The sequence below is a fragment of the Micropterus dolomieu genome, linkage group LG01, assembly GCF_021292245.1.
Source record: "Micropterus dolomieu isolate WLL.071019.BEF.003 ecotype Adirondacks linkage group LG01, ASM2129224v1, whole genome shotgun sequence".
Lineage (NCBI taxonomy): Eukaryota > Metazoa > Chordata > Actinopteri > Centrarchiformes > Centrarchidae > Micropterus > Micropterus dolomieu.
The window spans coordinates 1,378,881-1,406,880 of record NC_060150.1 but is presented as its reverse complement, the minus strand read 5'-3'; the positions used below and the strand labels follow the sequence as shown (position 1 = coordinate 1,406,880).

General features: G+C 41.6%; 1 protein-coding gene across 2 annotated transcripts; it reads left to right on the top strand.

Moving 5' to 3' along the window:
* Position 1: 1 nt before the first annotated feature.
* On the top strand, positions 2–27,994 carry xdh (xanthine dehydrogenase). 2 transcript variants are annotated; one of them, XM_046049921.1, is made up of 35 exons: positions 2–206; positions 1,775–1,832; positions 3,098–3,194; positions 3,356–3,464; positions 4,506–4,632; positions 4,812–4,873; positions 5,756–5,848; positions 5,933–6,013; positions 6,247–6,391; positions 6,478–6,570; positions 7,094–7,245; positions 7,766–7,859; positions 9,591–9,700; positions 12,616–12,800; positions 12,869–13,031; positions 15,220–15,309; positions 15,880–16,049; positions 16,119–16,245; positions 16,321–16,440; positions 16,587–16,683; positions 16,767–16,891; positions 18,708–18,841; positions 18,911–18,998; positions 19,753–19,839; positions 19,922–20,113; positions 20,202–20,347; positions 20,668–20,749; positions 20,839–20,934; positions 21,952–22,155; positions 22,473–22,525; positions 22,602–22,716; positions 25,238–25,303; positions 25,422–25,610; positions 25,686–25,853; positions 27,431–27,994. In XM_046049921.1, the coding sequence occupies exons 1-35, from the start codon at positions 99–101 to the stop codon at positions 27,479–27,481; spliced, it is 4,077 nt and encodes a 1,358-aa protein (XP_045905877.1). In that variant the 5' UTR covers positions 2–98; the 3' UTR covers positions 27,482–27,994. The 2 variants fall into 2 exon arrangements, with proteins under 2 accessions (XP_045905877.1, XP_045905869.1); XM_046049913.1 differs by having other exon boundaries at positions 16,119–16,440.
* Positions 27,995–28,000: the final 6 nt, after the last annotated feature.

Here is a 28,000-nt window from a genome sequence, read left to right as displayed (position 1 = left end):
TGTCCCGACCGTGCCTACCTGGCTCCACGCCCTCCCGCAGGACACGCCTCTCTGCGCAGGGGGCTCAGCCCGGATCATTCATCAGCTGGTCGGACACCATGCAGAGGGGCGAGAAGATGCGGGAGCTGAGCGGGACCACGGCCGACACCGGGTCCGGCTCCGGGTCCGGGTCTGACGAACTGGTCTTCTTTGTAAACGGGAAGAAGGTAAAGATATGTCTCGTGCACTTTAAATGATCTAAATGTTAACCGGAGTTCCTGCGATTCTCACGTGTCCGTTTTACAGTCAGAAACAGTTTGTGTTATTTATTTTAGAGTCAACAGCAGTTGTGTCTTTGCCCTTTACACACAGAGCGGGCTGCTCTTTCTTTGTAAAATGATTTACAGAGATGAACATTTCCATCATGAGCGAGCTTCAACTGGCGACAGCGGCCCGCTGGCTCACAGGTGGAAACAGGGACCGGGCAAACTGCCTCGACCGGTTGGGTTGACAGACAGAAATACTCCTCTTATTAATGAACTTCAGCAGTTTTGGCAACCAGCCATGAAGCTGTTGTGTTGCGGCCTGACTCATACTGAGACTCCTCATGTTGGTAAATCCTGTCTGCAGGAGAACAAAAGGTTCTGGAGGCAATAAAGACAAAGACAAGATGTTAAAGAAGCCCATAAAAGTAATAATAATAATAATTATTACTTTTATGGGCTTATAATTATTATTATTAAAATAACACTTTTAGATATACTCTGAATGCTTTCTTGTTGCCTGTAGATAGATGATATAATGTTTGGGTTTCCACTTGTTACCATTACTGATTAATCTGGATCAGTTTCATCTCTCACTGTAAACCCCAAATCCGTTTTTGACATAAAATTGTAATGTTAAGTCTACACAAACTTGTGTTCACTTGACATAAAAAGTCATCCCTTGTAAGATTGACATAATTTTTTTGTGTTAAGTCAACAATTTTTCATTTTGGAGTTAGTCTTACTAAAATATTTAAAGATATAGCCTAATTAGTTTAAGGCCAATTAACTTGTGCAAATATATTTTGAAAGTTGAATTAACAGAAAAAATAGTTGTAAAAGTTTGTACTCAATGTTTTTGTGTTCATATGACAAGTAGTTACTTTCTGTTCAATAAAATGAAAGATTTGTGTTCATTTAACGTGACAAAAACACATAATTACAGCATGTGTTGCTGTGTTATGCTGGACACAAAAATGTTACGTTGTCTTGACATAAAAATGTTTTTACAAACTTATTATTTTTAGTACACACATTATAGTAAGAATTAGTCAAAGCAACGTAAATTTAAAGGCTGAGTTCAACTTCCATTTCTTTGTTTGTCTGTCGGCTGATCTGATCAGTTTCATATATAGTCCATGTTTTTTTTGGTGAGTTTGTAAAGATTTAATATAATTAATCATCTTGTATTGTTCCTTTAGCAGGCCAGGTTCTGTTGAGGATTAACTTTAAACCTGGATTAAATAAACTGTCCTTAGGTCCAGGTGTCCACGTAGAGATGATAATTTCCTCTCATTCTGTCTCTGGATTAAATAAACAAGGCGTCTTTTTCTTTTGTTACTGAATTGGAGCCTCATAGAAAAGACTTCAGACCAACTTATGACTCGCACAACGATGAATTAATTAAAGGTAGCTGTTGCTGAGGACACTCACACCTGCAGGATTTATTCTAGCTTCCAGTATGCGATAATCTAATTAACTTCTCTTGGATCTTGTTATTAATAAAATATTTACTATTTTCTGTGCTGCAGATTGTTGAGAGAAACGCAGATCCTGAGATGACCCTGCTGGTGTATCTGAGGAGGAAACGTAGGCTGACACACCCACACACATAAAAATATAGAGAGGGATATTGTGTCATGTGCAGAACTTCTGTCTTGTACTTTATGAGATTTAGTCATCACTTTAGTATTTTGGTTGTGACATCCACCACATTTCCCGTTTCACAACTTCACATTAACGCCACAAGACTTTCACTTCTTGTATTATTTTCTATTGTTCTGTCTGTTTCTGCTCCGTCAGATCGGCACTGACTGGTAGTCAGATTTCCTCACTAAAGCCAAACAGGCTCACGTTAAATAAAAAAGTGATTAGTGCAGGGACAAGTTATTTCTTTTAGAAGTAACACCAGCTCTCAGTTTCTGGTCAGCGGTGGATACAAACCAAAAGCTACAGCTGATGTTTATTATTGAGTTTGGTTGATCAACGTTCACATAAAACAGCCAACTGTGAGGTCAGTGACCGTCTCTGAGATAACAGCTCAAAATAAAGATTGTGGAAACGGTAAACAGCTGTAAAGACTCTTGGCATGCTGGCTTTCCCTTCTTTAGGGGCAGGTGTTTTCTGTTGCAGTGGTTCTTGTCCTGCGAGTCCTTGAGGAGGTTAGAGATGTCCATGCGGCTTTTTGAGGAGGGCCGCTGGGGCTCCAATAACTATTTGAGCCTCCTTAAAACCTCTGGTACTTTCTCATAGACCCGCGGACCTTTTAAAGGACCAACTGAACATCTGTAAGATATTTACAAAATATTTGCAGGACCTCTCAATTCAATTGAATTCAATCTTTATTTTTCCGCCGGGGGAATCTGATTCGGATTAGGGTTAAAAAACAGAAACACAAGCAAACACACATGTGACAAAACAAAAGAAGAAGAGCCGCTACGTGGACTTTATCTGTTAGTTCGTCTGAAGGTAGTGAGACGGTGGAAATGGCAGCCTCAGCAGTGCAGGGCGCTTCTGACAGCAGCTCAGGCTCAGAGCAAATTTAGGGCATTAATTACCATAAAGCCTCCTCAAGGACTACACTGAGCACAGAAACAGAAATTCCTGCTCCCTGATTGGCTGGCACTAAGAGGTGATATTGATTCCTAGGTGAGGAGAGGACAATGTCTTCCAGGTGTCCTCTGGAGACGATGACACCAGCTCAGTGTTGTTTTAAATGAGGACATAGTGTCTGTCGTAACAGCCAGTTTAGTCTTTAACGGTCTGGAGGTCAGAGAGTGTTTCTAAGCGGACGGTGAAGATGATCATGCGTCGCTGTCAATGACTGAGTGAATTCACTGTGTTTGTGTGTTCAGTGGGTTTAACAGGAACTAAGCTGGGCTGCGCTGAGGGCGGCTGTGGAGCCTGTACCGTCATGCTGTCCAGATACCAACCACACACTCAGCAGCTGCTGTATCCTTAAACCACGTGCGTTTGTGACTCCACGCTAAGACACTTGCTGGATGGATGTTGTGTGTTTCAGCTGCAGTCTCGTGCTCTCTGAAGCACTTTGTGATGACGAACTGATTCCACAGCTGGTAAACAGATTAACAGTCTTTAATTACCCCGTCCAGTCACTACGCCGTCAACGCCTGTCTCGCCCCCGTCTGCTCCCTGCACCTTGTCGCCGTGACGACTGTGGAAGGCATCGGCAGCGTGGCTAGAAAACTACATCCTGTCCAGGTGAAACACAGTAAACTCTCAGAACATTTGGCGTAAAGTTCTGGATTCACTATTAACTAACTCTCCAACAAGCTTCTTTCTCCTTATGCTTTGTTTGATGGATGGATGGATATTGCTATTACGTCATGTTATTTAATTTTAGGTTGCCCTTTTAAGAACTGGCCAGGGACAACAGATGCAAATTAGCCTGTTGAGCTAGCTCATTTACAGTGACTTTAGTGTTAATTAAGGAGCACTGTCCTCCTGTCAAATAAACAAATAAATGAAATTAAAATCACCTGACAGATTATCATCTTACAAAGTAGTTGTCTGTGCACAACGTTAACAACGTGCCGTTTCAAAATGGCGATGTTTCGCAATGTTAAGGAGTACTTTTATTTTGAAAGTCTAACCGGAGGTGGCTTATTTGTTGTCGCTTACTTGAGCGCGAAGTTCTAAATGTTGCAAAGCAACACCAAGGGGTGTTGACCAAACCTCCATATGTGACAAGTTGGGAGTGAGAATGTGTTGTACCAACACACATGGGGTCCTTTAAGTACTTCAACGCACTGGGGGAAGCCCATTAGCGCCATTGTTGAACGCTAAAGTGCCACTAACAGTAAAGTCACAGTAAGGAGGTGGATGGCTGGGACAAAAAACAGACTGGTGTTTCGTTTCCTGTGTGCTACAAAAAGTCAACTTTGATTCCTTTTAGTGATGTTACGTAACTTAAGTAATTTAAGTCAAGTAACGTACTCATTTTAACCCGAACTGTAATCTTTTCCTAAACCTAATCAAACTGCAATGTTTCACAATGTTACCACTAGTTTTATTATGAAAGTCTGACTGGACGTATTTATTCTTGCTAGCTTGACCGTGGAGCCCTACATTTACAAAACCGACGCTAAAGGGTACCCAGGCGATTAAATGCGACGCCAACGGTCTTGACCAAGCGTCCAAATGTGACGCCCTGGGATGTGAAAGGCTTGTCAGGTTCTTGGTGATATTTTAATGTGTGTGAACATGTTAAATACAGACGTGAATTTTTGTTTTCATCTTCAGGAGCGAATAGCAAAGGCTCACGGCTCTCAGTGTGGTTTCTGTACTCCGGGGATCGTCATGTCCATGTATGCTCTGCTGAGAAACAACCCCACACCCAAAATGGCCGACGTGGAGGAGGCCTTCCACGGTACTGCCAGAGACTGATTAGCATACTTTGGATATGGAATTACAGCATTTGTAGTTGACTTTCAGTTTAGTGAACAGGGACAAAAATGACACAAAAAGTGCCCTAAAAGTACATAAAGAAAAACGTATTAAATATGTTGGAAACACATTGACAACACTAAGAAAATAATTTTTTTTCAGGAAATCTGTGTCGTTGCACCGGATACAGGCCCATACTGGAGGGATACAAGACTTTCACTGTGGTGAGACAGACACACTGTAAACGTTTCCATGCACACAGAAAATCTCACATCTTTACCTGCTCTGCAGTGACCTGGTCACTGTGAATAAATCCACCATCAAGTAGTCAGATTTCTCTCCAGCATTTGGGCAGTAATGTGTCTATTCTACAAACAGTTTAATTTAGTTAATTTTTGATAGGAGTTTGGTTTGAAATGGAACACCTTCTGCTAGTAAACGTTCTGGCCCAAACAGCATGCACACTAAATTACTAACTGGTACAAAGTTTCAAACAAAGAAATCTAATTAAAATAATTTTTTTGAAATAGTCTCTTCAGTTCAGTTGAAAAGATCCCCAAATAAAAGTGGATTGTCCCTGTAACTGTCGACATCAGCCAGCCTCTGAATATGGATTCCCAAGGTTATGGAAGCAAAGAAAATTTTAATGTGGTAAATAATATTATGAAATTGAATTACTTAATGTTGAAATTTAAATAGCACTGAAATATTTTACTTTGAAAACCATCAGTCCGTGGTTTACGTGGTTTGAACTCTGAAATATACATTTCATTTTAAGAAATGCATTAAAAAAAAACGTTAAAGTTTGAATATATGTGAAAAGAATCTCCTGTATGAATTTGTCAAACTTAAAATTTACTTTATGCAACTGCTTGAAATTACTTTCTGGAAATGTCAAAGATTAATAAATGTAGTTTTCAAAGTAAATGATGCAGTGATTAGATTTCACAATAGGTGTTCAGTTGCTGCTAATATTCATGTTCTGTCTTTACTTCCATAGTTCAGGGAAGAAAGAAAACACTTGGTCCATCAATCAGGATGTTGCTTGTAGAAGGCCGGACTTCCTCGTTATCCAGACAGTAACACTGTTTGTTTAAATTTTCCAGGAGGGGGGATGCTGTGGTGGCAGAGGGCGGGAGAACGGCTGCTGCATGGCCAATGGGAACGGAGCTGAGAAAAGCTCAGAGGAACACAGTGATGTATGTGTAACTAACTACTATTCAAACAGTTTTGAGACCAGCATGTTCAGTGTTTCTGACTGTAAACTGAATGTCTATCTGCAGGAAGCAAAGTCCCTGTTTAATGCAGCAGACTTTGCGCCCCTTGATCCCACACAGGAGGTCATCTTCCCTCCTGAACTCATGGTAAACAACACACACACTAAAACACAGCGTTATCGGGTGGCAGTACAGCAGATTATAAAGAACAGAAGTTAAAGTCAACCAGTTCAGCTCTTACATAAAAGGAAGGACATCATCAGCGTACAGAAGAATATAGTGTGTTGTTTTAGACATGAGCGTACTGTAAACAAATATGCTTAGTAAAATGGTCAAAAACCTTCTGAATCCTCTTTTTATCTTTCCTTCCTTCCATCTAGTCTCTCACCAAAGGTCAAGGGTCGGGCTCGCTGTGTTTCCGTGGTGACAGAGCGGTGTGGCTTCAGCCTGACAGTCTGGACGATTTTCTGCGTCTGAAATGGGAACATCCAGACGCCCGAGTGGTGGTGGGAAACACTGAAGTGGGTCCGTCTGTCTCTCAAATACATTATTTAATTAATTCATCGAATCAGTCAGAAACTTGTTGACTCACTCACGGTCTGTGTTTTTAGGTATCGAGGTGAAGTTTAAGAACATGGTGTACCCGGTCATCTTGGCTCCAGCCTTCATCCCCGAACTGAACACAGTGACACGCACTCAGGATGGTGAGTAATGATACTGATACTAAAACAAACCAGACATATGAACTGCAGTTTCAAAGCTTACTGACTGGCCGAAACTGGGCTAGCATGGCTAAAAGACTGTATGCTAGCATGGCTAAAAGACTGTACGCTAGCATGGCTAAAAGACTGTACGCTAGCATGGCTAAAAGACTGTACGCTAGCACGGCTAAAAGGCTGTATGCTAGCACGGCTAAAAGGCTGTGTGCTAGCACAGTTAAAAGACACTATGCTAGTATGGCTAAACAACACTATGCTAGCATGGCTAAAATACCGTATGTTAGCATGGCTAAAAGAGTGTATGCTAGCATGGCTAAAATACTGTATGCAATATGGCTAAAAGAGTGTATGCTAGCATGGCTAAAAGACACTATGCTAGCATGGCTAAAATACTGTATGTTAGCATGGCTAAAAGACACTATGCTTGCATGGCTAAAATACTGTATGCTAGCATGGCTAAAAGACATAATCAATATAATAAATACTAAACAATAACATTTGTGTTTAGGTGTAGTGTTTGGTGCAGCGTGCACGCTCAGCCACATGGGGGCGGTGCTCAAGGAGGCGGTGAAGACTCTTCCTCCTCATCAGGCTGAAGTCTTCCTCGCTGTGCTGGAACAGCTGCGCTGGTTTGCTGGACTGCAGATACGCAACGTAGCGGTGAGCAAGGCAGTTACGGCCCCACTCATTACTGTGAAATGTATTAATCATATTTACAGTGAAAATGTTGCACTCAGCGTGATTTTAAATGAGTCGAACGAAGTGCATAGCGCACCGTGGGTAGTTCAGGGTGAAGGGGAGATTGAATCTTTTACAGGAAATAGCCAAAGTTGTGGGTAGACCAGGCAAAGTGACTTGAACATCAGTCTTTTACTTTACGACTTGGGTAAATTTGTAAACTTCTGAAAGTTGAAGACTTCCCAACAAAGGCACAGAGCAAGTGCTTAGTTCAAGGAACCTGGAATAGTGTTTTCCAGGAGCTAAACAGAACCAGTAGGTAACAGCGTTGAGCAGCAAACACACAGTTTCAGATTTGGCTGATTAGAAAGCTGCTGATCATTTTGTGCCAGTAAAACCTTTGCAAGTTTGCAAATCACATTAAAGAATAATTCAGTCCATTGGAAACATCTCATCTCAACATGTTATTTAATGACACCATGTCGTGTTTTTGTGTTTTCAGGCTGTTGGTGGGAACATCATGACAGCCAGCCCCATATCAGACCTCAACCCTGTTTTTATGGCAGCGGGCTGCAAACTCACACTGATGGACAAGGGTAACACTATCCACTATCTCTGTGGGGGCTCATTCACAGTCCCTAGCCCCTTACCCTCACCTTCACCATAACACCTTAACCTAACTGTAACATAGTACAGTAAAACCAAGTCTTAACCCTCAAACCCGTGTGAACCTCAATTTTTCCCATCTGTTAGTGTGTATTCAGGTGAAAGTCCTCACCTGGACATAAGAACATGAAACACACACACAGATGTTATTCATTCTTGTGATTTTCCAGGAATCTGTTTCACCAGTGTTTTTGTTGAGATCAGAGTTCACTGATAGACAAACTACTGAACACATGAACATCCATGGTCACACGTACGTAATGTAAGGACAGTGTGATTAACAGTAGATCAGTTTTGTCCTTTAAATCCCTTTAATTAATTAGTTTAATTATTTTTTTTTTATTTATTTAATTCAACTTCACTGTGTGAAGTTTATTTTGAAAGGTGCCATATATAGTACTAAACTCATTTTTCTGGATGCTTAATGTAAAATCATTATACTGTACTGTGCAAATACATTGTCTTGGTGTTGCGCCATACTTACATACATACAAGTTCAAGCGACCTTTCATCCACATTCTTGCATATGTCCAAAAAACTTGTTATGTGAGTTTATGTAACAGCTTGTGTAAGGGGAACAAAAATCTGTTAAGAGGTTAAAAGTAGGGCTGGGCACGTTAACGCATTCTTATCACGTTATCATTCATTAATGAATGTTAACGCAGTTTTTATAAAATTATTATTTTGAAATTCCGTCGCTCACTGGCTCTGAATACACATAGGCCTACAGTCAAACCATGGGTCACAGGAGAGGCGAGATGTTGATCGGCCTGCAAATAAGGTGAACAGACAGGGAGACGGCGCTCCGCGAGTGAACAGCAGGCGCTCTATGGACAGTAACCATGGCAACGGCTTCTGTGCGCTACACAACTGAAGCCTATTTAACTTAACTTCATATTATAGGCTCCATAGTTTTACCTGACAGGCCGTCATCTAGTTTTGTGGCTCTGCCATGTGAATTCCCTCCTGTTGATGTCCTGATAACTATTTAGATTCTGGAAACTCAAAAACAGCGAGTATCAGTCTCTCTTCCAACGATTCGTGCTGCGCATCGCGTACAAAAAGTTCAAGACAACTTCGGCAGCAGGCGAGCGTGTGCGTGAGGCGAGCACGAGCACAACAGTTTCACGGGTCAGCTTTGGTTTAATATTTGATTTGATTACATTAATGTTTAAGTTAAGATTTACAAGAAATATTTTATTGCTGCTGTGTAAAGGAAATACTGCTGGGAAAAAGCACAAGATTTGTTTAAAGTAAAAAGTGCGCAATACACTACTTTAGAATTTATTATTCAATTTTGCGAGAAAATCATGAGATTAATCGCGATTAAAAAATGTAATCGTTGCCCAGCACTAGTTAAAAGTTAATACGTTAGAGCTGTGTTCATGGTCACCCTACAAGTTCATACTTTCCACTTTACTTACCGCTGTTTTCATTTGTTTCTACTGCACTTAAAAGCAACATTACATTTAAAATCACTCACGTGGAAATCAGCGACATCCAGAGTCAACACAAGATCTAATGCGTCACAGGTGCTTTAATACAGCGAGTCAGTAATGTTTTCTGATGCTGTAGGTTTGCAAACACAAAAGTGGCTTAAATATGAACTCTAATGCGTAATGCTGACCTTTGACCTTTCACCCCGTCTGTCTGTCTGACAGATGGCAGCCGTGTGGTTCGGATGGACGACAGTTTCTTCACAGGTTACAGGAAGACGATTCTGCGACCGCAGGAGATCCTGCTGTCCATAGAGATCCCATACAGCAAGAAGGTAGATCCAGCATCACCCTGTCAACTACTGTGTGTCACGTAGGAACTACTACTGGTTACCTACAAACCTCTATAGAGAGAATAAGCCCCTCCCCTTCCGGTGGACAGCCATGGGACCTTATTTTAGAAAAATATGTACATTAGTCAACGGCGAGAGACAACAAATGTTTTGATACTGTTGGAAACATGTCCTGACTTACACACCTAATGTTTGTCAGTTTAAAATATAATTTAAGTCAAGAAAAGTCGCAGTTTGTTGTAAAACAGTGTAAGACTTAAAATACGTAGTTACAAAGACCACAAACCCACAAGTGGCGTATGTGACATCATAGCTGTTTCTCTCAATGACTGAAGCTGATGTCACTAGCTAACGAAGCTAACGTCAATTAAACTAACATTACTGAAGCTAACGTTTCTGTAGCTATCTTTACAGAAGCTAACATCACTAAAGCTAATGTTACTGAAGCAAACATAACTGAAGTAAACATCACTGAAGCTAACGTTACTGAAGCTAACGTCACAGAAGCTAACGTTACTGAGGCTAAGGTCAATGAAACTAACATTACTGAAGCTATCTTTACTGAAGCTAACGTTACTGAAGCTAACGTCACAGAAGCTAAGGTTACTGAGGCTAACGTCAATTAAACTAACATTACTGAAACTAACGTTTCTGTAGCTATCTTTACTGAAGCTAACATCACTAAAGCTAATGTTACTGAAGCAAACGTCACTGAAGCCAACGTCACTGAAGCCAACGTCACTGAAGCTAACGTCACTGAAGCTAACGTCACTGAAGCTAACGTCACTGAAGCTAACGTCACTGAAGCTAACGTCACTGAAGCTAACATTACTTAAGCTAACGTTACTGAAGCTATCTTTACTGAAGCAAACATAACTGAAGCAAACATCACTGAAGCTAACATTACTAAAGCTAATGTTACTGAAGCAAACATCACTGAAGCTAACATCACTGAAGCTAACGTAAATGAAACTAACATTACTAAAGCAAATGTCAATTAAACTAACATTACTGAAGCTAACGTTTCTGTAGCTATCTTTACTGAAGCTAACATCACTAAAGCTAATGTTACTGAAGCAAACATAACTGAAGCTAACATCACTGAAGCTAACGTAAATGAAACTAACATTACTGAAGCTAGCATCACTGGAGCTAATGTCACCGAAGCTAACGTTACTGAAGCTAACGTCACTGAAGCTAACATCACTGAGCTAACGTCACTGAAGCTAACGTCACTGAAGCTAACATTACTGAAGCTAACGTTTCTGTAGCTATCTTTACTGAAGCTAACATCACTAAAGCTAATGTTACTGAAGCAAAAATAACTGAAGCAATCATCACTGAAGCTAACGTCACAGAAGCTAACGTAAATGAAACTAACATTACTGAAGCTAGCATCACTGGAGCTAATGTTACTGAAGCAAATGTCACCGAAGCTAACGTTACTGAAGCTAAGGTCAATGAAACTAACATTACTGAAGCTATCTTTACTGAAGCTAACGTCACTGAGCTAACATTACTGAAGCTAACGTCACTGAAGCTAACTTTACTGAAGCTAATGTCAACGAAACTAACGTTACTGAAGCTATCTTTACTAAAGCTAACGTCACTGAAGCTAATGTCAATTAGCGTCCATGTGTAGATGATGTGATGATAGGACAGTGTTTCCCCTTTGTCTGAATATAAAACCCCAACATAAGATGTCTCAGCAGTATTTCTCGTGTCCATGAGCAATCGATGCACATCTGAAAAGTTTAAAACTTCAGTGTTTTCCCAGTTTAATGTGAGCTTTAGCTGAATGTTTCAGTGTTGGTGGTCATGGTCAGGGTGGTGGAGGGATTGCGGCTCCTCCCCCTAGAAAATTTTACGTTTACCAATGACAAATATGTAATTTCACATCACATTGGGCCGTTATTTTCACCATATGTCTGAACAAAGAGTTGGAAAGAGCAGATAATAAATAACAAAAAGCAGCAAAAGATCAGTCTATTGGGGAGGAACTACAAACTTTAGATTTGGGGAAAGCTATTTGGTTGGTTATGATGGTCTCCACAGTGATTTAACATTTATTGTGCAGCATGTTTTGGACATCACCCCCTAAAACCCTGTTAATATGACCTCAGAATCGTTATAGATACAGTTATTCATGTTTGCCTTTTGTGTGCAACATCAGAAACCTCCTCCCTTCTGAGGTGCATTTTATTTGCACATTAAAATCCAAAAAGAAACGTCTCCTCATCAGCTTAAAAGGACGAGTTAGCATCACTAATTAGCTTTACTAACCTCAGGTCCTCCAGTCACCTCCGTGCTTTCTTTTCCAAAACCACTTTTTCAGACTGAAAACTGAAAAATAATTGAATCAGTCTGTACAGGACGGAGCTGCAGGCTGCACCAGTTTACTCTCAGATTGTAACTGATGTTCCCAACGTTGGACAAGTAGGCAGTAATAAAATACAGCTGCCAGTTACTTTCTGTTGAGTTAATGTTAAGATACATAGCAGCCAAAGTTGAAGTTGAAGTTTCCTGCTCAGCTCAGTCTGAAGGGGAGATGTTAGCTAACTCAGCGCTAACCGGCTTCACTTTTCCAGCAGGTGGGAAACAACAGACTTTTACTGCATTATGTTGGTGACATATATGGTGCGAGATGAGAGATGTAGTTCATCGAACGGTTTTCACACACAACTAAATGTTACTTTACCTCTTTACGACAAACTTTCTTGACATCGCGTGTAATTCAGGGTACAACTCGTGAACAAGTGTCTGGTCCCGCGGGGCAGAAGAAGAAGCGAGGGGCTTGAGCTCTCTATTCGTGTCCTAGCAAACATTGTCTGTCACCTAGCAATCAGTGTCACAGAGCTGTATTCAGACGCTGGTGGTTTTATGTCTTTTCTCTTCAGACTCAGTTCGTCTCCGCCTTCAAACAGTCTCCTCGCCGGGAGGATGACATCAGCATCGTCACCGCTGCGATGAGCGTCACCCTCATTCCTGGGACTGACGTCGTCGAAGACTTGAGGATGAGCTACGGTGGCATGGCAGCAACCACGGTGCTGGCGAAGAAGACGGCGAACAGACTGCTGGGAAGGTAACAAATGCAACGACTTCAAAATGAGAATAAAGGAAGGAATGATGTAACTCTCTGATGTCATCCAGGCGGTGGGGGGAGGAGCTTCTGCAGGAGGCTTGCTCCTCATTGGCTGAGGAGATGACCCTGGACCCCTCTGCGCCAGGCGGCATGGTGACATACCGTCGAACTTTGACCCTCAGCCTCTTCTACAAGTTCTACCTGACGGTGCTGCAGAAGCTCAGAGAGCAGGTCACAAACTAATTTTAACATTTCTGAGCCTCCCAACTCACAAACGGAAGCTTTGTCAAGACCCCTTGGCTTGTTAACGACCTGGGTGCTCCTTTAGTGTTGTTGTTCGATGTGTAGGGCTCCGCGGTCAAGTAAATATGCAAAACTACTTGTTTAGGTTAAAGCTGGGCAGACACGGCACGACTTTAGAAATCTTGTTGTTTTATTCCAGCTCACACAGTGCGAGTAAGTCGTCTGCGACGTAAAGCCAAGGCTCACGATGTAGGTGCTCACACTGTACGTGTATAACAGCCTGTCAGTGTTCTGACTGTTGACAACATTTATTAAAGATTTCTTTGAATGTAGAAGTTTGTTTGTTAGCAATAATTCTAACAGGATGCTGCCTTGATCAGCTGTGTGCTGCTTGAAAAAGAGGGCTGTTTATCGACCGGGGGCTGGGAGGATGTGGACAGCATGGCATGTTAATTTTGCAGACGGAATTGGAGGTAAACTAGCTACGTTTTACTGTACAGATTATTAACTTGGTTCAGACGCTGTTCACCACTTAACGCAGGCGCTGTGAGGAACAAAAGGCACTGATCGTGGGGAATCCACTGTGGTTCTGCTTCAACTGTGCGAGAGCCTGACGACGGTCGACCAAAATTTCTGACATGTCAGAAATTCATCCGACCGTCCGACGGCCGTTCGGGAGCAGTTGATCGCTCCTGGCTACCCCCTGTACGCTGCACGGCAAACGACGCCCGATGAATCGTACAGTGTAAGCCCAGCTTTAGGCATGAAAATCCGTGTACGGTTCGTTCTTTCATTATTTCGTTTCAAAACCAAATCGGAAAAACGGTAAACAGAAAAACAGACATCTGTTTTGTTTTTCTGTTTTAAACCCATAACCGAAAACTTGTCTTTTAATTATTACAATAATAATAATAAAAAATGAATATAATATAACTGAGGTCTTATTAAGGTGAACTAAGCTCCTCCTGGCTCCCACCTAGTTTGCACCATGCCTACAACCCGTTCTCACTCATCACAGATGGACCCATGGTCAAGTCCTATCGTTCATAACCGGGGATCCCTATAGCGTCATGGGTCAACGCAGTGGCCCTGTAGAATCAGTTTATGGCAGTAAAGGCAGGTAGGCTATATGGCTATTTAACAGAAAAGACTGAGTACGTGGTTGGGGTGAAAGGAGGATCAGCAACTTTGAGACTTGTTTATCCTGTGAAACAAAAAGTCAACATTAGGCTAAATATTTTTTATATTTAATTTAATATCAGGCTATTTATTTTCAGGTCGCATCACATCTCAACTGTGGCGAATATGATTGTGGATGTGAGCACTATATTGCAGAGCCTCAAAATTCTCCAATTTCTAGCTTAAGTACGTCAGCATCAAGGAAGCATTTTGTTTTGGGCTGATCTGAAGCAGCTGGTTACCTGAGCATCTAAGAAAATACCCGAATATCATTATCAAGCGCCAGACAATATTACACAGCTGCAGCCTCCGGTACTGTCCTGTTTTTCTAACTATGTTGATGTTGAAGTTCATCTTAATTACATTTAATCAGGCACCGCCATCAGCCAAGTGTATCTGCTGCAGGTTTATCAAGTGGAACACACAAAGCTACTCAAATCAGACTCATTAAATATCAAAATCAACATTTTTCCCGTTTTGGTTTTAAACAGAAAAAACTAAAAACAACTTCTTTTTTTTTGTTTTTTTTCTGATTCAGTTTTGAAACGAAATAACGAACCATACACGGATTCATGAAAAGTACTTGATTAGGTTTAGGAAAAGATCGTGGTTTAGGTTAAAATAACTACTTCCTTACGTAAGGTTACATTACTTGCTTAACTCACGTAATCTGCGTACTGTAACTTAAATAAAAACATTCACTGTTGACTTTGATGAACACACTGGTCTCCTGGTGAAAGACCGATTTCTGGCCCTCCATCCACCCCAGCCACCTCCTTACTCTGACTTTTCTGTTAAATATCCTACACCTACCTTTAGTGTTCATCAACATCTACAGGGCTTCCCACAGGGCGTTACAAACCGTGCATCCACATGTGACGACTTGAGAGTGAGAATGGGTTGAGCCAAGTACTGTACTGTATAATATTTAATTCTCTTGTTTTGTCTGGCATTTTTACCGTTACTGTATTGAATGTTTTGATGTTTTATTTTTCAGGGTGTGAACGTGGAGGAGGTCGCGTCAGACTGTCTGAGCGCTGCAGAGATTTATCATCCAGTGACTCCATCCAGTGTTCAGATCTACCAGGTGCAACACGCCACCCACAACTGCACTGTTGAAAACATTAAAACTACTAACTGTAACAAAAAGGCAAAAAAATTACTGGAGGGTTCTTCAGATATGAAATACTCAACATAAAGTCCACCTTACTTTTTGGAAATTATACAAGATGTTGCGAGCGATGAGATGTTGTTATTGTTCAACAGAATTGTAAAAGAAAAATGTTTGGATTTTTAAAAAATATAATTTATTTAACATTTAACATCTGATTTGTATTATTGATTTTCTTTATTCAGTTAACTGTTTATCAACAGTTTATCTAACCCTTTCTGTCCATTTTATTTCCTAAAGTAAAGGTCTAAATGTTGCTGAAAAGCTTCTTCTTGTGGAGCCCAAGTGTCATGTTGAATATTTTTGAGGACTACTTTTGTGTTCCCTGGATTGTTAAAAAATTTGTAATTATTAACAAAACATTAAAAAATAATTTTTTAAGTAAAATATTTTTCTTTTCAAATTAACAATTTAAACTTTTAAATTTTTTGTAGTAAACCAGGTTAGACTGCCAGTTTTGGTGTTAACGTCAAATGTCTCCTCCAGGCGGTGCCGGAGGGGCGGAGCCAGGACGACACGGTGGGTCGTCCCATGATGCACCTGTCGGCTCTGCAGCAGGCGACAGGCGAGGCAGTTTACTGCGACGACGTGCCGCTGTACGAGAACGAGCTGTACCTGGCGCTCGTCACCAGCAGCAAAGCACACGCTTACATCCGGTAAGACTCACACCTGTGTCACACACACACACACACACCTGTCCTGTCTGACGCAGGTGTGTGTCACAGCTCTATAGATACCTCAGCAGCAGAGAGTATGCCTGGCGTGGTCTGCTGTGTGTTTGCTGATGACATCCCCGGTAGTAACTCCACCGGACCTATCGAATACGACGAGACCGTCCTCGCCGACCGCCAGGTGAGTTTGTTCGGCCAATCAGGTGACTCTGCCAGGTTCACGACCGGGTTGATGATGTTTCCCTCCTCTCTGCAGGTGACCTGTGTGGGTCACATCATCGGCGCCGTGGTGGCCGACACTCAGCTTCACGCTCAGAGAGCCGCCAAAGCTGTCAGGATCGAGTATGAAGAGCTGCAGCCGATTGTCACCATCCAGGTGAGACCAGCAGCACCTGGACTTCTGTGAACAACACCTGTGTCGATGTTTGAGCATAAGAAGACATGCTAACATAAAATACTTGCAGTGAGTATGTTTACTGCTTTCTCATCTGGAAATAAATCTGTTGTTGGCTTGATTGACAGGAAGCCATTGCTGCCCAGTCCTTCTATCAGCCAATCAGAACCATCCAGAATGGAAACCTGGAGGCGGGGTTTCAACAGGCCCACCACATCCTGGAGGGTAGGACAGTCTATTTGACTTCCTCCTGATTCCAGATGATCAGGTATTGATTATTGATCAATTATTAATTGATTATCTGACAGGTGAGATGCACATGGGAGGTCAGGAACATTTTTACCTGGAGACAAACGTCACTCTGGCTGTTCCCCGAGGAGAAGATGGAGAGATGGAGCTCTTCGTTTCTACTCAGTCTGCCTCCAAAACACAAGTAACAATCCTCCAAAACACAAGTAACAATGCTCCAAAACACAGGTAGAAATACTCCAAAACACAAGTAACAATGCTCCAAAACACAGGTAGAAATACTCCAAAACAAAAGTAACAATGCTCCAAAACACAGGTAGAAATACTCCAAAACACAAGTAACAATCCTCCCAAACACAAGTAACAATCCTCCCAAACACAAGTAACAATTCTCCAAAACACAAGTAACAATGCTCCAAAACACAGGTAGAAATACTCCAAAACACAAGTAGAAATACTCCAAAACACAAGTAACAATCCTCCCAAACACAAGTAACAATCCTCCCAAACACAAGTAACAATCCTCCCAAACACAAGTAACAATTCTCCAAAACACAAGTAACAATGCTCCAAAACACAGGTAGAAATACTCCAAAACACAAGTAACAATGCTCCCAAACACAAGTAACAATCCTCCCAAACACAAGTAACAATTCTCCCAAACACAAGTAACAATCCTCCCAAACACAAGTAACAATCCTCCCAAACACAAGTAACAATTCTCCAAAACACAAGTAACAATGCTCCAAAACACAGGTAGAAATACTCCAAAACACAAGTAACAATGCTCCAAAACGCAGGTAGAAATACTCCAAAACACAAGTAACAATGCTCCAAAACACAGGTAGAAATACTCCAAAACACAAGTAACAATCCTCCCAAACACAAGTAACAATCCTCCCAAACACAAGTAACAATTCTCCCAAACACAAGTAACAATTCTCCAAAACACAAATAACAATGCTCCCAAACACAAGTAACAATTCTCCCAAACACAAGTAACAATTCTCCAAAACACAAATAACAATGCTCCAAAACACAAGTAACAATGCTCCAAAACACAAGTAACAATGCTCCCAAACACAAGTAACAATCCTCCCAAACACAAGTAACAATCCTCCCAAACACAAGTAACAATCCTCCCAAACACAAGTAACAATCCTCCAAAACACAAGTAACAATCCTCCCAAACACAAGTAACAATGCTCCCAAACACAAGTAACAATGCTCCCAAACACAAGTAACAATCCTCCAAAACACAAGTAACAATCCTCCCAAACACAAGTAACAATGCTCCAAAACACAAGTAACAATGCTCCAAAACACAAGTAACAATGCTCCAAAACACAAGTAACAATGCTCCAAAACACAAGTAACAATCCTCCCAAACACAAGTAACAATGCTCCCAAACACAAGTAACAATGCTCCAAAACACAAGTAACAATCCTCCCAAACACAAGTAACAATGCTCCAAAACACAAGTAACAATGCTCCAAAACACAAGTAACAATGCTCCAAAACACAAGTAACAATCCTCCAAAACACAAGTAACAATCCTCCAAAACACAAGTAACAATCCTCCAAAACACAAGTAACAATCCTCCAAAACACAGGTAGAAATACTCCAAAACACAGGTAGAAATACTCCAAAACACAGGTAGAAATACTCCAAAACACAGGTAGAAATACTCCAAAACACAGGTAGAAATACTCCAAAACACAGGTAGAAATGCTCCAAAACACAAGTAACAATGCTCCGAACCACAAGTAACAATCTTTCAAAACACAAGTAACAATCTTTCAAAACACAAGTAACAATGCTCCCAACACAAGTAACAATACTCCAAAACACAGGTAACAATTCTCCCAAACACAAGTAACAATACTCCAAAACACAAGTAACAATACTCCCAATCAAAGGTAACAATACTCGCCATCTAAAAACTCTTGTTTTCTTTAAAAATACGAATGTTTGAAAAAGTATCTCGGTGTGTGTCAGTCTCTGGTGGCGAAGGCGTTGGGCGTCCCTGCTAACAGGGTGGTGGTCCGGGTGAAGAGGATGGGTGGAGGCTTTGGAGGGAAGGAGAGCCGGACCACCTTATTGTCCACTGTGGTCGCTGTAGCAGCAAACAAGTAGGTCTAACACTCTGCTTTAGTTAGATTCTCTTATTTTGAAATTTAATTTCTGCCTGCTTGTGTCAGGTTGAAGAGGCCTGTGAGGTGTATGTTGGACCGAGAAGAGGACATGCTGATCACTGGAGGAAGACACCCCTTCTATGGAAAATACAAGGTGGGAGGCCGCCCTCTGCTGGAAAAGTAGCATAAGTCACCTGCAGCAGTAACTGGAGTAACAGCAGTAGACTTTTTGTTGTTTATTGTTCTGGGTAGCTGTGTATAGTTGATTTTATATGGAGAAATAAAGTCAGTTTTATTCATATAGCCCAATTGCACAAATTTGCCCCAAGAGGCTTTACGATATGTACAGTATACAACACCCTCTGTCCTTAGAAGTTCAAAGTCCAAGTTCAAATTTATTTATATTGCACATTTAAAAACAATCCTTGTTGACCAAAATGCTTTCCAAGTTCAGGACACACAACAAATATACTCAACAAAGACAGTAGAAAAGGTCAAAGTGTCAAAAGGCCCTGCAGCCAGCTGACTTCTTTTTAGCTATGTAGACAAATGGGAGGCCTGTAGCCTGAGCGTGGAGAGCACAAGATGGGATATAAGGTTTAATGAGGTCAGACAGGTTTGAAGCACCGAGCCCATTAACAGTATTGGAAGTCACCTTAAAGTCTATTTCTGACATGGATAGGAAGGATGGAGGGAAGACAAAATTGGTGTGATATGATCATATTGTCTAGTTTAAGATTCTAGCTGCAGCATTCTGAAACATTCAGTGTGAATTATACTTAATAGTAGCCAAAAGCTTACTAACTCTCTGTTGTTTTTTGAAACCTCTGTCGGCCTAGTTTGGTGTAGCTTCACTCTTGAGTCTTCCATGTTTTGTCCAATCATTTCTTCGTCTTGTCCTGCTCCAGGTGGGTTTCCTAAACAGCGGAAAGGTCGTGGCTCTGGACGTGTCGTACTACAGTAACACTGGAAACTCCAAGGACCTCTCTCTGTCAGTGAGTACCATCACGAACAACAGAGCGCTACGCCACTTTGCTGATGATGTGCTGATGTTCTCACCTGTGTGCTTTCGTCGAGGTCCTGGAACGTGCTCTGTTCCACATGGAGAACACGTACAGCGTGGTGAATGTGCGCGGACGTGGTTACCTGTGCCGCACAAACCTGCCGTCCAACACGGCCTTCAGGGGCTTCGGAGGGCCGCAAGGCATGATGATCGCTGAGAGCTGGATCACCGACGTGGCTCAGAGTCTGGGCCGACCAGCTGAGGAGGTACGTAGGTGGAAGTCAGAGATGATGAGATGAACAGCTGAATTCCAGTGGATGGGCAGTGTCCAATCAGTGATTCCTTCTCCTTCAGGTGCGGCGGTTGAACCTGTATGTGGAAGGTGAGTCGACGCCCTTCAATCAGATCCTGGAGCAGTTCACCGTGGACCGCTGCTGGGACGAGTGCTTGTCACGATCTGGATACCGGGAACGCCGAGCCGCCATCGAGCTCTACAACAGGTAAAAACAGCTGGACACTGTTGAGCATTACAACACGTTAAAAGGAAGCATCTGTCAGTGCTATAAAGGTAAAAACTGTCCGACTAAAGTTTCCAAAATCTTGGTTTATGAAAAAAACAGTCAAACTTCTTTGTCACTGTCGAGCTACACAGCAGGTAAAATCAGCCAGACCAAAGTTTCTGAGTTTTACATCAAGTAAAAATAAGTAAATAACCCCTAACCCTAACCCAACCAAAAGACGTTTTTTGAGCCTGCTGAGTTCTGCAAAAACAAACCAGTCAAACTGAAATCAACTCTGTGTTTTCTTTTTGTACCGTCAGACAGAACCGCTGGACCAAACGAGGCCTTGCCATCATCCCCACCAAGTTTGGCATCAGCTTCACTGCCACCTTCCTCAACCAGGTCTGTTCTGACAGCTGAAAGGTTTAAGTAACATTTCAGGTTTGTGTGACGTCATGGGTTTGTGTTAGTCCAGGTCTCTGTGTTTGCAGGCTGGAGCTCTGGTTCATATCTACACAGACGGCTCGGTGCTGTTGACCCATGGTGGGACAGAGATGGGACAGGGACTCCACACCAAGATGGTCCAGGTACCTGAGCCATATACTGTATAAAAGCAGTGGACGTAGTCATGGTGACGTTACCCGTTGGTTTGTGGACTGCGTTTTGAAGCCTCGAGTTTGGCAGATAGGACGCCGCCATGTTGAGTTTTTGCAACCAGCGGCATCGGACGTGACCATATTTGGACGAGACAGTGGAGCTAATGGCCCCATGCGGAGCTAGCTAGCTTGCTTAGCTAGGTGCATCTGTAACTCATGTTAACTTTGACAGGGCTGATAATTTTGTCTTAAAACTAAACGTGCTCACCAGAGAAAGTGAACAGCCAACTCCTAGTAAGCTTTTTCAACGAGCGCAGAGGGTGCGAGTCACTCTAGCCTGATTGACAGGTCACCATGGTAACGACTTGTCAATCACAGATAATCCCACCCTAAAGCCTCCTAAATCCCACCCTGCTTCCTGGTCTATTTTCCTCTAAATGGGACCATCATTTACAAAATGAAGACTTGAAACTAGCGACTGAGAGCATAAACGCATCAGGAAAGTGTTTACTGAGGGAATAAATCAGCTGAGAAGTAGAAACATTTTCTTTCTAATGGAGCCGGACTTCTTTTTGAAACCAGAAGAGTCGCCCCCTGCTGGCCGTTCAGTAAAATGCAGGTTTATGGAACTTTCGCGTTGGCTTCACATCTCAGACCGTAGGCTTAATAATTTTCATCTTTCTTTGGTTGATTACATTCCTTTCATGTAGTTGTTGGTTTCAGTTCACTTCAGAATAAATAGCACCGTCTAGTGGCTCTTAGAAGAACTGCAGCTTCAGACACTTGAGCATTGACTTTAATGTTGAGCTGTGGTGGCTGCTGATTGGCCGTGATCATTGTTTGGATTTGACTGACGAAATATTTAAACACAAAATAAATATCCACAAGACCTGAACTTCCATACAAGCTCAAGGCATAAACAGTAAAGAGCCTCACATGGGCCCTTGGGGGTCCCGGATGTTGCACTTAAGCTAACTAAGTGTTAACAAACTGTGTCTGTGAGTCCAGGTTGCCAGCAGGGTTCTGGGTATCCCCTGTTCAAAGATCCACATCTCAGAGACCAGTACCAACACAGTCCCCAACACCAGTCCCACCGCCGCCTCTGCCTCCTCAGACCTCAATGGAGCCGCCATACAGAACGCCTGCCAGATCCTCGTGAAACGCCTGGAACCGTACAAGACCAAGAACCCCAAAGGATCATGGGAGGACTGGGTGAGCAAAAGCATTAAGAATATTTTGTTCCGGTAGTTTTTTCAAACAGATACAAAGTAGATAAATCAGTTTCACTATGCTTCACTTACTAAGTTACGACTCATTTATTTATGTGTTTTGACTTTGTTTTCCATAAGTATGCTTAAATAATGACAAAGTTGAAATGACTTTACTTATAACGTAGTATTTCATGGTTGTGAGTGCCTTGTGTCAGTTTCGAGACTCAGCAATGATTTTCATTTACTTTGGCAAAATTATGACTTTTAAACATTTTATGTTTTTCTTGACTTTCCAGCTGTGAATGTTCTGTGTTTCAGGTGAAAGCAGCGTATTTCGACAGAGTCAACCTCAGTGCGAACGGCTTTTACAAGTGAGTTCACAGACTGAGTCGCCGGTTCAGTAAATCTGTTAATAAGTAAAATTCACTGTTTCCTGTTTCTTGTCAGGACTCCAGATCTCGGTTACGACTTTGACACAAACTCGGGCCGAGCGTTCAACTACTTCACCTACGGAGTTGCCTGTTCAGAGGTGGAGATCGACTGTCTGACTGGAGCTCACAAGGTGTGTTCTTTAGGAAGTAAAGTTCAGCCAGAAAGGAAATTAAAACAGAGAATGGAGAATGAAATGTTGTTTTAGAGAAAGAGAAACTGTTGCTGTTGATTTCAGATGAAGCCCCCAATCTGTTGATAGAAGAGTCCCCCAAGGATCAATATTAGGCCCCATGCTGTTTACTCTGCACTTAGTAATAATAACAGCTTAAAGTAATGTCACATCTTTGTTAAAGACTTCCATGCTGACCATCTTAGGTAGGTAACTGGTACCACTGCAGACCTTTCAATGTCTGCTTTTGAGAAACTTTAGATCTTCCTCTGTTGCTGGTTTGAACCTGATCGAGACACTTGCATCATTCTCACTCATACCTGAATACACAGAAACCTGAAGTTCATGGACAAAGACAAGCATTTATAAGAAAAGACAGAAAGCGCTTCACAGGTTTAAAAACGCGAGATGCCCTTTTGGTTGAATTGACACTTCGCTAAGCGAATACACAGCTGGCCAATCACAGAGCAGTATATGACTCTCTAACTGAGGTCCGACATTTTCATAGCTGCGCTCCATTCACTCTAATGCAAAAAGAGTCATTTTCTAGCTTTTTTTGGCTGTATTTTTTCTAAGATCTGGTCAAACGCTGTTCCAGAGACATCTTGTAATAGTTACAGTCGCTACCCAGAGAGGTTTGAGTCAGTTTGAGTCAGTTTGAGTCAGTTTCAGTCCGTTTGAGTCAGTTTGAGTCAGTTTGAGTGAGTTTAGGTCAGTTTCAGTCTGTTTCAGTTCGTTTGAGTCCGTTTGAGTCCGTTTGAGTCAGTTTGAGTGAGTTTAGGTCAGTTTCAGTCAGTTTCAGTCCGTTTGAGTCGGTTTGAGTCCGTTTGAGTCAGTTTGAGTCAGTTTGAGTGAGTTTAGGTCAGTTTCAGTCTGTTTCAGTCCGTTTGAGTCGGTTTCAGTCCGTTTGAGTCAGTTTGAGTCAGTTTGAGTGAGTTTAGGTCAGTTTCAGTCTGTTTCAGTCTGTTTCAGTCAGTTTGACAGCCTGAATAAAAGCAAATGCACTTTGCAACTGTAAAACTGTCTGCTTCTTTCTGAGATCGCTTTTTTCCTGAAATCAGACAATGTTTCTCCGGGGAGTGCAGTAACAGACAGGGGCAGCGGCGTGATAAAGGTCCTTCAGACAGTTTGTCGGACCTAGCAGCAGTAACTTAGGGGGGCGTGGCTTAGCAAAGGGTCAATTTAAAAACATTTTTTTTTAGTTGCTAGCCAACCACCAAATCAGCTGTCAGCCTAATCAAAGATTATAGCACCATTGATCTGTGTTCTTTGCTGCTAAGTAATAACTGTCATCCTAGGGGTCTTTTTCACTGGGGACGCTGGGGACACGTCCCCACCACATTTTGGAAGCATTTGTTAAAAATTTTCTGAAAAATAGCACCAAGAAATATTAACTAACAAATGAAAATGCTTTGATAAAGATTTGATGAACAAAGGTCTAAAAAAATCTCTAGCTAAAATAAACAAGCAGCTGGTTTCTGCATTATATTCTGTTATAAATATGTCACCACCAAAGCTGTTTGTTTCCTTTTACATAGAAAAAGACATTTCCACCACGCATTGAGGCAGAAAACGTCTCCAGAATGCAGGAAATTAAATCTTTAATGCTCAAATTTTCTGGGAAAGGACCCCATATCCAATAATTTCACCATTGCCTATTCAAATAGTGTTAAAAATCTTCTCGTCTTGTTCTCGTGCATCGTCACGTCTCGTGATCCATTTGGATCATCACGCCCCTAGTCTGAGCATTTATGTCCCCACTGCTTTTCAACACAAAGTGACGCCCTTGACTGTCATATTAGCAGAAACTTGATCACAACTCACAGGTCTGTGTCTTTTGTTGCTAAAAACATCTGCTTAATAAAATGGGCAAACGAAGGGCGCCTGCTGTGGCACCGTTTGAGGGTGAAACACGCGGGAGACCCGTGTGGGAACATGAGACCCTCAGACAGAGGAGACACGGCTGGTAGCACCACCAGCTGGTCCAGGGGCTTCGTCTTAATGATGCTCGGTTCAAGGCGTGTTTTAGGATGAGTCGGGGACAGTTTGTCTCCAAACAGTCCAAGCAACTGGAAATATAAGCACCACGACTGAGGCCCGTCTCTCCATTCATTAGATTGCAAAAGACGTTGGGTGTTGTTTTGCTCAGAGTTAAATTTTTTCCAACTTCATGCGCTCAGAGCACTCCTTTGAAAATGCTGACTGCCAATAGAAAACCATTTTTAAAAAGCAACAAACCCATTCTGTGTGATCATTTCTTGTATTAATCCAGAGATTGTTGTCTGTACATCAGCGGGTACAAAGCAAACATGAACTGCTAGCAGCTACAGCAGCGAGGTTAAATCCTCAGTAATGTTTGAACAAAATGTTAAATGTTTACCGAATCTGTTGTGCAGTCCATGAAAAAGCTTGTCTGATTCTGAAGTTGTCATTTTAGTTTAGTTGTTCTGTTTTATATATTTTTATTATGCTTGTGCTGTAGAACCTGAGTACCACCATAGTGATGGACGTCGGTCACAGCCTCAACCCAGCCATCGACATCGGACAGGTAGGTCAATCCATCAGCAACCTTTGGACGACTCATCCAAATGAAGGTCGTCATTTAACACAGGCCTGCTCCTGCGGCGCCCCCCTCAGGTCTGAATGTCCTCTCTGTCTGTCTTCAGGTGGAGGGGGCGTTCATGCAGGGTCTGGGTCTCTTCACCCTGGAGGAGCTTCATTATTCACCCCGGGGCGTCCTCCTCACTCGGGGTCCTGGTTCTTATAAGATCCCGGCCTTCGGTGATATTCCCAACCAGCTAACCGTCTCGCTGCTCCGCGACGCACCACATGACAAGGCCATCTTCGCCTCCAAGGTAACGCCGCTGCTGGAACATTTTAAACACGATAGCTTGGATTGCTACAGAGAATGTTTACTTTGTTCTCTGCAGGCTGTGGGCGAGCCTCCTCTCTTCCTGGCGGCATCTGTTTTCTACGCCATCAAAGATGCCATCGCCGCGGCCCGGGCAGAGTCGGGCATCAGCGGCCCCTTCAGGCTGGACAGCCCCGCCTCCGCAGAGAGGATCCGCAACGCTTGCAGCGACCGATTCACCAAACTGGTACTAAAGCATGTTCAAAAATCTTTTGTTTGTGTTTCGTTTGTGTTGGTTTTAGTTTTCATTGAGTTTAGAGACGCTGCTCAGGATCGTGCACGGGCAAGAACACACATCCACAGAACTAAACCCTCTTTTCATTTAGATTCAGATGGTCGAAAGCTTGAGAACTCCAGATTTTTTATCAGAGGTTATCATTGTTAACGAAGACGAACGAGGTAACAAAAACTAGATGTGAAGAAACATTGTCGTTAACTGAAATAAAAATAAAAACGTAATATAATATATATATATAAATAATAAAGGTTTAGATTTTTGATATAACTGCTTTCCAGCCATACTTGCCTTCAGGGTGCTTAGGGACCTGTCGTTTGTGGCTCCAAGGCGGGCCTCCACTATCTTCCAGTTTCTTAGCTGTCCCTCACCTCCATTTATTGTATTTCACCTATTTAACCAAGAATGACGGAGCTAGAGACTCATGTAATGAATTTAGCAGCATTAGGGTAGTTTGCTCTTTTCTGTATGTATGTTAGAAATGATACCGTCGATGTAGCATGTGCTTCATTTATTCGTAGTATTTATTTAGACAATGTGTTAGTACTTCAAATATATATATTTGCTTAGTGTTTGGGCCCCTATGTACAAGCTTCAGATAGCTGAATAATGGTGTCCCTTTTCACAAATATTTCTGGTTGTACTTTTATTTTAATGTTTTGTGAAAAAACTAAACTGAACTGAGCATTTTCAGAAAATGAAAACTAAACTTAACTGAGCTCGGCATCCTGCAGTGACAAAGACTAAAACTATTAAAAATTAAACTAAATCTGAGCATTTTCAGAAAATAAAAACTAAACTGAACTGAGCTCGGCATCCTGCAGTGACAAAGACTAAAACTATTAAAAACTAAACTAAAACTGAGCATTTTCAGAAAATAAAAACTAAACTTAACTGAGCTCGGCATCCTGCAGTGACAAAGACTAAAACTATTAAAAACTAAACTAAAACTGAGCATTTTCAGAAAATAAAAACTAAACTTAACTGAGCTCGGCATCCTGCAGTGACAAAGACTAAAACTATTAAAAATTAAACTAAATCTGAGCATTTTCAGAAAATAAAAACTAAACTGAACTGAGCTCGGCATCCTGCAGCGACAAAGACTAAAACTAATAAAAATTAAACTAAAATATTCAGCATTTTCAGAAAATAAAAACTAAACTAGCAATTTCATTTTAATTAAAACTAAACTGAAATTGAAAACAAAAAGTCAAAACTAAATAAAAACTAATGAAAAATCAAAAAGTATAATAACCTTGGTCCTTTGACATTAACACCTCAGTGATTAATGGACCTTGAAAAATGCATAGCGAAATGTATTTGAAATTGAAACGTTGGTACGTCTTGGTACAACAATTATCATGTTGATAAAGGAAAGCAACAAAACACAAACTGATGACGTGAAGATGGAAGAAAACTGTTGTCTGATATAAGACTGTATTAACTGGAACCAAGAGGCCAAACCATGGAAACAAAATACTGTATCGCCTTCAATAAATTTCATCGTGCCGACTGTTTTTCTGTTGCAGTGTCCTCCTGCAGAACCTGGCACCTTCACCCCCTGGTCTGTACAAGTCTAGGACATCCAACCAGTGAGAGAGAGAAAACTACCGCTGATGGTCACAGGAGAATATTTTAAAACTGCAGAAACATAACGAGACATTTTCTACACCAACATTTCACTAAGTGATTCCTCCCTGCCGGATCAGGACCTTCAGTGGCAGTTAATGATGCATTGTTGGTAAAGCGATGTTAGCCTAATAACACTTGAATAAAAAGCATGCAGTTAGCTGTTTCATGCTAACTGAAGCTAATAAGAAGCAGATGATTTTCCGTACAGCACATGATTTAAATCTTACACTGTAAAAAAAATTGTTACAAGAATCATACTTCATTGTTTTGGCTCATTTCTGCGAGCGTTAATCATCAGATCTGTAATAATTGTTTGCTCTGAACTTCAGTTTATATTAAGGTGACCAGATATCTGAAATGAAAACTGGGGACATTTTTGGTTTGGTGGTCAGTATGTGATTAAAAAATATAACATTATAGAAATAAAAAAGGGGGGCAATTTTGTTCTTCTGAATGAAATCAAGTAA